Raw genomic sequence first — 13,261 nt, forward strand, 5'->3', positions numbered from 1 at the left:
CTCTTTTAGCCGAAAAACAATATTAGCGAGATTACTTCGCTGATAATTGCAAAATATCCTCCAAATTATCGTTGTTTATCAAGTGACATATGGATCGTGATTAACAGAAGAACAAAGTACAGACAGACAAAGTTTCCCAGAAACATAGTGAAAATTTCACTGATAACTCCTCGAAAGAAAATACAGTTGCATTTTGATTATTCACCAAGTGTCAGATGGTTCGCGATTAGTAAGAAGACAGAGTTGAAAAAGATTGAGTCGAATTGTTCGCGGTTTGTCTGCGAGGAGGATCTTCCGCAGAAAGTGTCTAATGATCCTGTTCTCATGACGAATCCTCTACGAGATGCAGGCCCCGAGGATCGGCCTCCAGGCTTAGATTATCCGGACCCGAGACTGGTTCGAAACGGTCATCAGGACCATCAAGGAAACCCGGTGCACCAGATCGGTGGCGCGAGGATTCGAAGGACCAGAACCTCGTCTTCGAGGAGAAGGATGCACCTGGCGAACGAGGTACCACCTCAAGGATCCACCGGTGGTAATAACATACCGGACTATGCCCTCACCGCGGATCTGCTCGCTGAGAGAACCCTGGATGGCCTGTTCGCCGAACATCCTGGAGAATTGGTGCGAACAGGTGAGAGAATGGAATTCTTTTTTCTTCGAAAAATCGGTTTATTTTGGGTGCTAGATGGGTTAGATGTTTAGCATGTATTGAATTTAGAGTGTTTCATGGTATTGTACCACGTGCGAGAAATGATTTCACGTGGATAGTGGGGAGTAGTGAAATTTTGTACGTGGAATTTGGAGGGGGGTACAAGATCTATCGTACGGTGAAAATTAATCGCTGGTTGTTGATACAACAAATGCATGTTTGCCTTTGGTATTGCGGTTCGATTCGTCGGAGATCCATTGACAATTGGGCGACGGTGGTGTCAACAGGGTCCCCGCACGTGGTTTGCACGGTGCTACCGGCACACTGGCGGTCAAACAAGACACTTCCGGTAGCGTTCAAGGTGGTAGCCCTGGGCGAGGTCGGTGACGGGACACTGGTCACTGTGCGTGCCGGCAACGACGAGAATTGTTGCGCGGAATTGCGGAATTCCACCGCGGTGATGAAGAATCAGGTGGCGAAATTCAACGATCTTAGGTTCGTCGGAAGAAGTGGCAGAGGTAAGACAGCTTTTTTTTATTCTCTTCGTGGTGAAAATGCTGGTGAACGGAGTGTTGTTAAGAAGTATAGAGTAGAATAGAATTATTGTTTGGAAAATTATTTAATTTAGCCCTTTCGTGGATAAAAATCGATCTCAATTTAGTGTCCATTACAAACTTCGTCATCAGTAGATAAATGCTACATTCTTAAAAAAAATTTGCTAACGAAAGGGTTAAATTGACGTGGTTTTGATAACATTTGTCCATCTACTGTTTTCTGTCTTCCGAGACAGATATATTCTCTCACACAAGTGTCACGGGGAAATTGGAAATTAGTTAAAATTACGTACAGATAAAGAAATAGCTAAGATCTGAATTGAGTCGGTGCCAATAACGAATCCCGAGATTCGTCATTTCTTTTACCAATTTCACTAAAAAGAAAAAAAAAAATCGAAGGCCACATCTTCACCGGAGAACTCCTCAAAGTGACGTGAACCGAGGAGAGACAATTAAGGGTTCTCCTTGGGTCGATTGAAAAAATTCGATCAGCCGTAGTCTGAATACGCCCGTATGGAAGGCTTCTTCTTCGTAGGCGTCTTAAATCATTCAGTAGTCGGTACATTAAGCTGGTGGTCCGACTGATGGCCTCGTTTTTCCTCGGACGAGCCAGCTGGCCCCTTCGTTCCATCCTCATTTTTAATTCACCCTGGCAAACACAGTGTCGTCTTCGCCCGTCTTCGTCGTTCCACCGTGACTCTCGATATCTCGGCCCGCTAGTCTCGCAGATTTTTTAATTCCCGCCTCTCCGCGTCTCAATAATTCACCGGGCGTTCCATCGACGCAGCAGGGTCGGCGAAGAAGGAAAAAAATCAGGGGCCCTAGGTCGAGGTTGAATGATGCGTCCTAATAATCGCTGCCATTACGAACGCTTAATGCAAACGCTTCTCAAGCTTGATCCTAGCAGAAGGAACGAGGACAAACTTTTGCTCGCCCTGTCTTCTCTTTTAACCCACCCTTCGGTTCTGCTTCCTTCTTCTTCTTTCTTTCTTCTCCAGCCAAGAGGGTGGCGAGGATCGAGAGATACGAGTAACGAGGCGCCCTTTAATTCCTTTAATTCGACCGACTTGCAACGACTCGTCGTCGTCGTCGCCCCCTTTCCCTTCCTTCTTTTTCCTCCTTGCCTCGGTCGTCTTTCTTCTGGGAGCAGCAACTTTCAAGAGAGCAGTCACGAGCGTAGGTTAACGAGGAGGCTGGTAGAAGGGGGCTGGTCGACTTGTTTATGGCAAATTGGAAAAGGAAATTGCGGGGTCTACGCGCCTGATATCGACGCTCTCACACAAACACCGAAGAAGTTCTTAAACGGTGGTTTAAATGCCACCTCTTTTATGGATCACCCCACGTTTCGGCCGCGACGACGATATCGGCCAGCGGAGCGCGTAAATTTTCGAATATTTCCATCTTGCTCGGAAGGGAGACGGAAGATCGAGGGTTTGGCTGGCCACTTTGCTCGATGAAGTCGTCTATGGTTTCGTGTTTGCTCTCGCGAGGTGTGAAACATTACCAAGGGACGTCATCTTTCTTCCCTTTTCTTTCTATTGAAATCGCGCGGTTACTTGGAATGTGAATATTCAGAGTTATCGATTTTTTTGATAGACCGAAAGTTAAGCTAGATTTATTCAAAACGAAAAGTCTTACACGTCGCATGAAAATAATAAAACAGGGAGCTCTTTTTAATTATAAGATAACCTTATATAGAAGAATTCCAGTTTTAATTTAAAAAAAGTTCAGCTCTCGTGGAAGTAACATTTATCTAAAAGTATGCAAATGTACATTTCAAAGAGCTCTCGGTAAATTTGATTTTCCTCGAAAAAAACGGCAAATTCTCTTCCTGGAGAGAAGCCTCGCCACTTTTCTGGTCTCTTATTCTCAATCTTGCCGGACGGAGGATAAAACCGGGCGAACCGTGGAGGAACAATGGAGGCCCGTGAACGGTTTTCGCAATTTTTTCGCGAAACTCGTCGGACGAGAAGGATGTCGCGGATATATAGGAAATCAGAGAATAGAGAGCGGCCAGAGCGTTGTGCGAGAGAGCGAGAGAGAGAGAGAGAGCAGGGGGTGGTAGAGGGTGGTTGGGAGTAGAGTGGTTGGCTGTAAGCGGCTTTGGTTTCCATGGCAGTAAGCCCTCATTACTGTATTACGGGCAGCCCCTAACTACCAGCCGTACGCAACGATTTGCCTCCAGAACCTCTATGAGGGTGACGGATCATGCAAGATTGTTTTCCGCATGTCCGGGAAACGCCGATATTCCAATCTCCCGGAAATATTCCCTCCCTATTCTCTTCCTCCTCGGCTGCGCCGGCTAAAGTACCGAATTTTTCCTCCCTTCCAGCCGGAGATCTTGGTACCGGAACGGTGCGATCGTTTTCTTTCGGGGAATCTTCGTTTAAAGGAAGCTCAGACTGTGGAAATTTGATAGAAAAGGTTGGATAGTCTAAACCGTGGAAATTAACGTTGATAATTTTTTAAATTACAAAACTTCACTTTCAAGTTGAATTTTTTCTTGCTACCACTGCGGTACGATAATATTCTTTCGGGGAATCTTTGTTCAGATGAAGTGCAGACTATGGAAAGTTGATGCGAAAGACTGAAACGTAGAAATTAAGTCGAGTCGAATTTTTGCTCTCTATCATTTAGAAATCTTGGTACCACAATGGTACTATGATTTTGTTTCCTGGAATTTTCATTTGGAGAAAGTGTAGACTATGGAAATTTCAGGAAAGGGTTGAACACAGTCACTACATGTTCAAATATCCGAGATAAAATGGAAATAACAATTGATAAATTTGCAAATTCCAGAAGCTCACTTCCAAGTCGAATTTTCACTCCCTTTCGTTTAAAAGTCTTGGCACCACAATGGTTCGATAATATTCTTCCGCGGAATTTTCATTTGGAGAAAGCGCAGTCTACGGAAATTTCGGGAAAGGGTTGAAGAGTCACCGAATGATAAAAAATAGAAATAAAAATTGATAAATCTGCATATTCCATAAGCTCGCTTCGAAGGCAATCTTTTCCAAATTCCCACGGCAAGGAGTAATTTTTCCGAATTCTGCGATCACCGATAACACGGCCAATCGTTATCATCTACGGAGTCGGGCACACAGATTTACTAACTAAATGGAAAATTTATGATGTTTGCCGGGTAGTCACGTCGTGTATCGCTCGCATAATACCACGAGGAGACAAGTAGTCGCAGTAGCGGGCCGCGCCGCTTCATATACGGATTTCGTGTACATTTTTCCCCGTTTTTTTCGCCTCCGTTATTTTGCACACGGCCCGCGCTCACTGACCATTTTGGGGCAAATATTTGTTCCATTCTCGCTCGCGGGCTTCGCCATGCCAATTTAATGTTGCGAATGCGGATCAGGAATGATTTTAGTCGAGATGATCCGCGCTGTTCGATGAAAATTCAAACCTGCCCGCCTGTTCTTTCGATCCTCTTCTCCCACCTTTTCCATTCCACCGTTGATTCGTTTTCCTCTCGATACGAATCCGAAGATAGAGCGCAGAAAAGTTTGACAATCTTATCTCTCGAGCGTCGCTTAAATTTCAATCTCCGCAATCTTCTGATCTACGATCTAACGATAGCTTCGAATTCTTCCGTTCTACGTTATTCAACGATAATCGCGGATACTTGAAAAAATAATCTAAGGTAAATAGTGCTTCAACTATTGGGCTTCAAGAAATGTTCGTAGCGTTTTTTAACCATTTCGTTGATACTGACGCTTTGAAAATTTGTTTCCGGCACTTCCATGTTAGTTCAAGTGTTAATTTGATCCTCTGCATTCTTCCACGTTAATTCAACGAAACAAATTAAAAAAAGGAAATTTTGCAGCCGTTGTGGAACATCTGAATATGTCACGCTAAAATTTGCCGCAGCGAAAGGGTTAAGTGAAATTCAAAGACAATATTTCATCCACATATGCCACATCGTTCCACTATCTTTCGCCATCTTTAAGGCAGGTTCATGATTCTATTCTCCAGAACTTGGCATCTTTCTGTCCTATGAAATGATCCAGCTGTTTGACAAACTCTACGAACTTTTCTTCCAACCCAATATATTCCCTAAACTCCGTGAAACCCACTCGTACGATAAGACACAGAAAAAACAAACAAACAATCTACAAAGTTAAAGAAAAGGAATTATACAAACCTCTTCTAAAATTCTCTCATAAGTTCTTCGAAATACTACACCTCTGAAAATCTCACAAGGAAGCCCAACGTTCCCCGAATCTCTCAAAAGAAATCTTCCAGAGAGAGAAGAGAAAAACGAGGCGTGCTCTAAAATTCTCAAATAATTTCCCCACATAAATAGCTCTCCTAAACGGTACACCTCTGGAAACCTCGCAAGGAAGCCCAACGTTCCCCGAATCTCAAAAGAAGTCTTCCAGAGAGAGAAGATAGAAGCGAGGCGTGCTCTAAAATTCTCAAATAATTTCCCCGCATAGCTCTAAATACTACACCTCTGAAAACCTCGCAAGGGAGCCCAACGTTCCCCGAATCTCAAAAGAAATCTTCCAGAGAGAGAGAGAAGAGAGAAGCGAGGCGTGCTCTAAAATTCTCAAATAATTTCCCCGCATAGCTCTAAATACTACACCTCTGAAAACCTCGCAAGGGAGCCCAACGTTCCCCGAATCTCAAAAGAAATCTTCCAGAGAGAGAAGAGAGAAGCGAGGCGTGCTCTAAAATTCTTCCATAATTTCCCCGCATAAATAGCTCTCCTAAACGCTACACCTCTGGAAACCTCGCAAGGGAGTCCAACGTTCCTCGAATCTCTCAAAAGAAGTCTTCCAGAGAGAGAAGAGAGAAGCGAGGCGTACCATCCTGAATTCTGGCGGAAAAGTGGCGCGACGACGGTAGTGCAGGAGGCTGTTTCGAGTCGCGAAACAAAAGGGCGGTCCCGGTGGTGCTCGCGGGGGGACAGTTGCGAGGGGCGAAGGTGGAGTACGAGGAGGGGGATATTATCATAGCGGCGCAGAGGCGTATATCACTCGGCCACCCCTTTCGTTCCCCGACAGGGATTAGCGTGAAGCTCTCTCCTGGTGCCTAGGAGAGAGTCCACGAGGCGGCGGCGAGACGCGAGCGAGGCGCGTGTGTCGGACTGGGGCTGTGCGAGCCGGTGGCCAGCGACGGGCGTAAAAACGACGGACATAAATACCGGAGTTACCTGTGTTTTATGACATGCTCCGAGCCGTGCTGGAGGCGGCAGAATCCGAGGCAAAGCTCCAACTATCGACAGGCCAGATCCTGACCGATGTCCTCGCTCAATGGATTCGTTCCGACTCCTACTCCACCTCCTCTTATTGCCTATGCCATGCTCTTACGCGTGTCGATGTTTCAGAGTCTCACGTGATTCACGCGATCCCCGATTACGACCCCTACTCCTCGATCTCTTGATCTTCCAATTGATTCTACGGCTGGGCGCGCAGTCCAAGCTGCAGGAATTTTTGAGTTTTGGTATCTTCTTGTTCGTCCTTTCAAGAATCTGAGAAGAAATCGCGAGGAAACCTTTGCTGACGTTTTAATTGGGGCTAGAATAAAAAATCGATTGGTAACGTTCGTCGATTGTCGTTTTCTTGGACGTAACATTTTTGGGAAAAATGATTTTTAAGAGAGAAAGTTGGAGAAAGTTTGGTGTTTCTCCAAGAATTTGTTTTCTAACATCTTCGTTGATGTGATAATTGAGGCTAGAATAAAAAATAGATTGGAATCTTTTGTCAATAGCTGTTTTATGGACATAAACACTTAGGAGCTACTTTGGGAAAAATGGTTTTCAGCAGAGAAATTTTGAGACTTTGGTGTTTCTCTAAGAATTCGTCTAACGTTTTAAGTACTAAAAAGTAGTAAGATTTACTTTTCTTTTTCTTCCGGAGTGCTTTTTCTTCCGCAGTTTCTGAAAATTGAACCCTTCAATTTTATTTCTTCGTCTAGTCCAAGAGATTCTCTTTAGGTAAAAGTGAAAATATTCCTCCAAACGATTGTTTCTAACTTACAACTCCCCAGCTCCTAAGAAGCTTCTCTATTTTAAAGATTCTACATGAAACGCGACTTTTATCACTCCCCCCTCCCTTCGAGCTCCCAAGTCTCGCCGCGGAACTTACAAGTGCGTGGAAATGATTTAATAAGTCGTAAAGACCCTGTCGACGTTGAAGAGGGTCGTGGCTCTTTTTCACGAACCCCGGAAGCCCGGCTAGCCCCTCGTATCCACACCGTTCAAACAGCTGTTGCTATCCTCCTTCCGAAAAATTTCGATCGTGCGTGACTTATGCCCCTCTTCTCTAATTAATCACCCTCGATACACTCCTTCCGCACCTTCTCAATTCATCCAGAGGAAAAAGAAGAGAAGAATCACTCTTCTTCGTGAAACTTCGTCGAACGAACTAACGAATAAAATTCCCCGCAATAAAAGCACAAGAAAAACAAGAAACAAGAAGAAAAAGAACGATCTGATGTACCAAGAAATCTACAGAACGAGAGGGGTTGGAACGTCGTCGAAATATCCAACGAGCCCCTCGGTGGATTTCGTCGACCACCTCAGCGACGTTTTTTCCCAATTAAAAATTAAAAAATCCAGCCCTCTCTCAAGTAAAGGATCACGCAGGAGACACGGGGGCGTGGAGAGGGCAGGGTAGGTAGGACAGAGGTAGCCATTTCTATGGCGGACGACTGCACCGAGATTTTCTACCGATTAAACATTATTTTTCCTGCTGGTCTCCGCTTCCTCCTCTCGTCGTGCGCGCCACGCCGCCTCTGTTTCTTTTTACATATGCTAATTCCACGCTCTCCACGTTTTTCCTGGCCCTTTTTAACCGTGCTCTCACCGCTCCGATGAATCCTCGACTCGATGTCGACGCGTCCCGCCTGAAAGATTCCTCGCTCGCGTATATATCGCCGCTTCGATTAGCCATAAACGTGGCCCTGCTTCGTCTCCACTCTTCTCTCTCTCTCTCTCTCTCTTCTCGTTCTACGTGCTTTTTGTAATCGTTCCCCTCTTCGAGGTTCTTTCTAACGAGTATCGAAGCACGCGATCGCTGAGCGCGGATAATTGGAAGGGAATTTTTGTCGCCGATCGTACCGATTTTTCTTCGTTTCTGTGCGTAAGATCGCCTCGCGGCCCGCTTCAGTTGTTTGCGCCATCCGCTTCAATCAGCTAAAGTGAACTATTCTCGAGAAGCTCGTAAGATTTCGGTATAGACAATATGGTAACGTGAATTTCGTCGAAAAATCTTCGTATCTTCTTGCTTTCGATCGCATATGCTTTACTTGAGATGAGATGAAAATCTTGGATGTTCAAATTTTTTAGAATTACCAATTCATCGTGAAAACGAAAGATTCCATCTTGTCAATTTGTTTATTCGTTTATTATTGCTTTGGAGCACCGTTGCACTTCGAGGGACGATCCAAAGTGCGCGTTCCTTGCATTCCGCGCGGTGAGAATAGATCATCGCTGGAACCTCGAGGAAGAAAATGGAAATTGAAGGCTTTCGCGGAAGTAAGAAGAAGAACAGTCGATAGTAGCGCTCGCGAGCTTCATTCCGGCGCGATTCGGCCAGTCAAAACGTCAGAATCTTAAAACACGACAAACACTCTGAAATAACGATCCGAGCCACCCTCGGCTACGAGCTTCGCCGGCAAACAGGGGAGTTTTTAACACTGCATGATCCCTGGGCAAACTTAGGGTGCACGCCGAGCGTTCTCTCGTGTCTTCTCGCGGTGTGCAAATCCTTGTCGTGCAAATGGACGCGGACTATCGCGAGCCCGTAAACGCGCGGCCATTATTCTCCGGGGGAAAAAAACCTCCGGCGACTCTTTCATCGCGGCCGAAATAACTCGCCAACTGTTATTCTCGCGCGATCATCGAGCGCAGGATCGTCCCATTTTCTCTCCTGAGAAAAATCACCGAAAAATCGGAATTACAATTCGTCGGAAAAGTAGGTTCGTTGATTGTAAAATTGGGAAATTAACGCGTTCACTGTCGATTGACCCATATAATAAAGCTTCGAATGTTTCGCTACCAAACATATTTAAGGGATTTTTTCAAGTTTACGTCGCGAGACAATTATGAGAGAAGAAGAGAAGCTGTTGGAATCGCGTGGGCCGGATTGAGAAATTATGCAGAAGCCAGGGTGAACAGGGCTTAGATTGATGCGTGGAAAGGCGGGTGTTTAGCACGCAACGAATTACAATTTCGGCGAGCGTAGGCAGGTGAAGGGCAGCCGACCTCAAGGGGGAGGATCGTTCTTCCAGCGAGTTACACCTAATGCCTCATAAACACCCTCAAAACGCCTGGCATCACCCTCGATTCGCGCCCGCCACTGCCATCACGAATCTGACACCGCACCGACAATAAACTTTGGCCTCGTTAGCTCTCTCTCCTCCTCTCTTTCTCTCTTCCTCTCCGGTTCCACCCCTCGGAAATCCTCTGTATTCTGTTTCCAGTATTTTTCCCTTTTTTTTTTTCGGTTCACCGTCTATTTTTTTCGACTCCTCGCTCGTTCGAAGGATTGAGAGGTTTCGTTGAATTTTGTCATCGATTTTAGCCTGCTTTCAGCCGAATCATTCGCAGAGTGGTTGCACCAAAAGTTCTCACTATTTTCTCTCAATGGTATAATATTATATCGATCGCGAGAGAAAGTTACAAAATTTTCCAAACGTGCTATCCTTTTTCCTTCTTTGAAATTGAAATTGAAATCCTTCAAAGGGGTGTGTAAAGAGGAATTCCTGTTGGAGAAACGAAAAGCAGCACCGTAGGCGTTCTCCCTCGGCGACGTTAAACGTCCGGGGGCTGAATATTTCGCTGGACGACGGCGGTAAGCCGGTTAAATGTCGTGGTTCACCGTAAAAACCCGGTCGTTTGCCGTCCAAGCCACGCCGCCATAAAATAAAACTACGCAACCGCGTGCGTGTATGCACGCCGACCCCATTATAAGCCGTATAACTCGACGCTCGTTGCGCGAGAAACGCGCCAAAAGTGCCAGCTTTTATTTCCTCGTTTCGCTACTCTCTCACCCTCCTCCGATGTATCGACGGACCTCGATTCTAACCTTCCGCGGAATATTAAAACTCCGTTTCTCGAGAAACTAATTTACAAACGAGCATTCTTCTCCCGCGCGAATTTTCGAACAGCAAGAAAATTCTAATTTTCCAATTTTGAAAAATTAAGTCTAACTCCAACTCTAAATTAACGAAATATCGAAAGAACAAGATAAAATAAATATCTGAGAATGTAAGTGAAAGGGTTAAATCTTTCGTAACACAATTATTCTTTTAAATTTGTCGTTGATCCATGGATCGTCGCTTCCACGATAATTGGTCGCGAAAGGATTAAAAACGAGGAAACCTCTCTTCCAAAAGAGCTCGATTCGCTGTCGAATTGGTGCTCGAGTGTGAGCATCTCGACGAAGGTTGGACAGAGCGAGAGGACCGTGTGACAGTGGATGGATCGAGCGATCGAACTGCATTGGTATCGGTGGGAAAGGTAGACGGGTAGACGAAATCGCGCGTGACAAGCGGCCGCTTGTACATTTGTCGGGGTTGGGCTCGTCGTTTACCCACCTCCCTCTGCCCCCCACAGCTCGACATTAACATATTCCGGCCGATTCGGGGGGCAAACATCGACGCAGCGGCGCCACTCGTTCACCCCTTACTTCCGGCACATTTGTGTTTTGTTTCCAGCGAGCGCGCCTCGCCGTTTCGCCAACAGTTGGCCGCGTTTCTCTCGCGAAAAACGCGCCGGCAAGACGCGCGACACAGGGGTGGTTTCTCTGCCGTTCGGAATGTTCGTTGCACCCTCGCAGAAAATTCTGTAAGAACGTTCTACCGTCTTTCCGGCGATTCCTCGAATTAGTTTCTCGCTCCGTCTTTTTATTCCGACGGTATTTCAAATAGATCGAATAGATCAAACAGACCGTGAACGATTTACTGTTATAATTTGGGGATTATTTTGTAGTGAATTTAAAGCACGATTAGGAGGATGATTTGAAATTTTCTTAATCGGTTACTTCGTCGTTTCAGTTAGGAGTGAAATTGTCTTTTGGTCGGTGTATCTGTCGGTAGAAGTATAGGGAATAATAGAACTCGGTTTTCACCCCTTTTACGGTGTCTAATATCGAAGGTAGCAGGAAACGAGCGCGTGGTCTCCTTTTACCACCTGGCGATAATTTCAGCCCCTAACACTTTGTACCCTTGTTTCAGGGAAGAGCTTCACCCTCACGATCATGCTGCAGACGTCTCCACCTCAGGTGGCCACCCTGTCTAAGGCGATCAAGGTGACCGTGGATGGACCCAGGGAACCCAGGTCCAAGACAAGTGAGTGTTACAGGAGTTTACCAGCGGTGGGTAACTCGCTGTTCAAGTGTGCACCGAGATAGGGGTTGCAGTTTAGCAGATTTTTATTCTTACAGGATTTCTCAGTATTTTCCAGCAATTTGTGGAATTAGCAACACCATTTGCCAATCGACGAATTTTATCCTGTTTTTTTCTTTAGAACAAAACTCTGTTTAACCCTTTCGTTACTATTGGTGGCTTTTGAAATTTTGCTTGTGCTGTACAGTTTGTTCCAATTTCATTCAATGAACCAAATTTTAAAACGATACGGCCAAACACCAAATTTTGCGACCGTGGTTAAAACTTCACCGTCAGTCACCCAGTAGGGAGAGGGTTAAGAAGAGCAGTACTTGTGTTTTCCAAGAATTTTCAACGAAACGAAAATTACTGCTTTCGCTATTCTCTGAAATACTAGATGGTGTAATATGAAATATTCCTCTCACATTCCTCAACAGAAAGTTACCAAGAATTCGAAATTCCACATTTCACGTTACACGATCTCCCAGATTTCCGCCTAATCGTGTAACAGTCTCAGCTACTCCAAAAAATAAGAGAAGACACAGAAAATGATTGCAAAGAGACGAAAGACGAATAAAACATCGTATCCACTCACGAGACACGTTGCGTTTCAGGACACCAGGCCTTCCATCCGTTCCACTTCGGGCCCAGGCCGTTTCCCTTCGGCCATCCCCAGGATCCTCTGGGATTCAAGCTGTCTGGTAAGTGTCCAGCAACAGAGGAGACCCATATCCTGCGATATACACCTGCACGCATAGTGTGTGCAGCAACCACCCGCGTAGCACGTCTCCAACGGCAGCCGGATAACTAAGTTTGCAACCCTGCATCGCGTCCTCCCTCTTCCTCCCGACACGGTGTCGCGAGAAGCCAAGCCAGCTCCTTTCAAGCCCCAGCCTGGCTTGGTGGCTACGAAGGGTGTCAAAATTGAGCGTCGGCAGGCACCGACTCAAAATTGAGTTTTGCCACGGGGCGTCTAAGTGGAGAAGACTCTGATTAAGCCCCGGCCTTTCGTTTGTCGACGCCACTCTTCGACGAAACTTTGCGCCCCATGTTACGAGACGGTGACTTCCAGCTTCTGAACATTCCCGATCATTAACCCAAAGAAAAAAAATCTCCCCTAACCCTCCCGAGCAATTCTCTCCATCCCCATTTATCAAGCATAAATTAGACAGAGCGACTCGATTCTTTCAATTTCCAACCAACGAAACTCGCGAAACCTCCCCGAATTCAGTCCCTCCCTCGTCTAATCTCTCCTACGTTAACAAAAATTTGTCCGTGTTAATTTCTCATGTCTAGAAATAAAAAAAAAAAGAAGGAAAATTCCAGCCCGGACAGCGAAGGGTAGCGTTCATTTTTACCGATTCACCGGACGAGAAAACCGATCGCTGGTGCGATTTCCGTCGGTGGCGGGCCAGTTTGGCGGCGCGTATTCCAATTCAAATTCGTTCGAAGCTCGAAAATTTTGATGGGACTAGCCTGGAGCGGCGAGGGTCGGCTACTGATACTGGTGCACCGACAGTGTATTGTTTCGGCATGATAAGCGGCTTAACGGAGCTTCTCTGCCCCTCTGCCTCCCTCCGGGGGTAGTGTGGAGTAGCAGTCCTGCCGTCGATTTCTCGTCCCTGCACATCACCACCTCCCTTCCTCCACCTCCACCTCCCCTGCCCTTTCTACCCGCCCCTACGCTCTCTCTCGCTCCTCGACCCACACC

General features: G+C 46.0%; 1 protein-coding gene across 1 annotated transcript in view; it reads left to right on the forward strand.

Annotated features, from left to right (window-relative positions):
- Positions 1-324: 324 nt before the first annotated feature.
- LOC108579677 (runt-related transcription factor 1-like) overlaps positions 325-13,261 on the forward strand; it is a 20,991-nt gene continuing 8,054 nt past the window's right edge. The window contains exons 1-4 of the mRNA XM_017943264.1: positions 325-634; positions 940-1,170; positions 11,401-11,514; positions 12,165-12,251. Of these exons, the coding sequence (XP_017798753.1) occupies positions 325-634; positions 940-1,170; positions 11,401-11,514; positions 12,165-12,251 (742 nt within the window). The remainder of the gene's footprint in view (positions 635-939; positions 1,171-11,400; positions 11,515-12,164; positions 12,252-13,261) is intronic.

Source organism: Habropoda laboriosa, unplaced genomic scaffold (assembly GCF_001263275.1).
Source record: "Habropoda laboriosa isolate 0110345459 unplaced genomic scaffold, ASM126327v1 scaffold33, whole genome shotgun sequence".
Taxonomy (NCBI): domain Eukaryota; kingdom Metazoa; phylum Arthropoda; class Insecta; order Hymenoptera; family Apidae; genus Habropoda; species Habropoda laboriosa.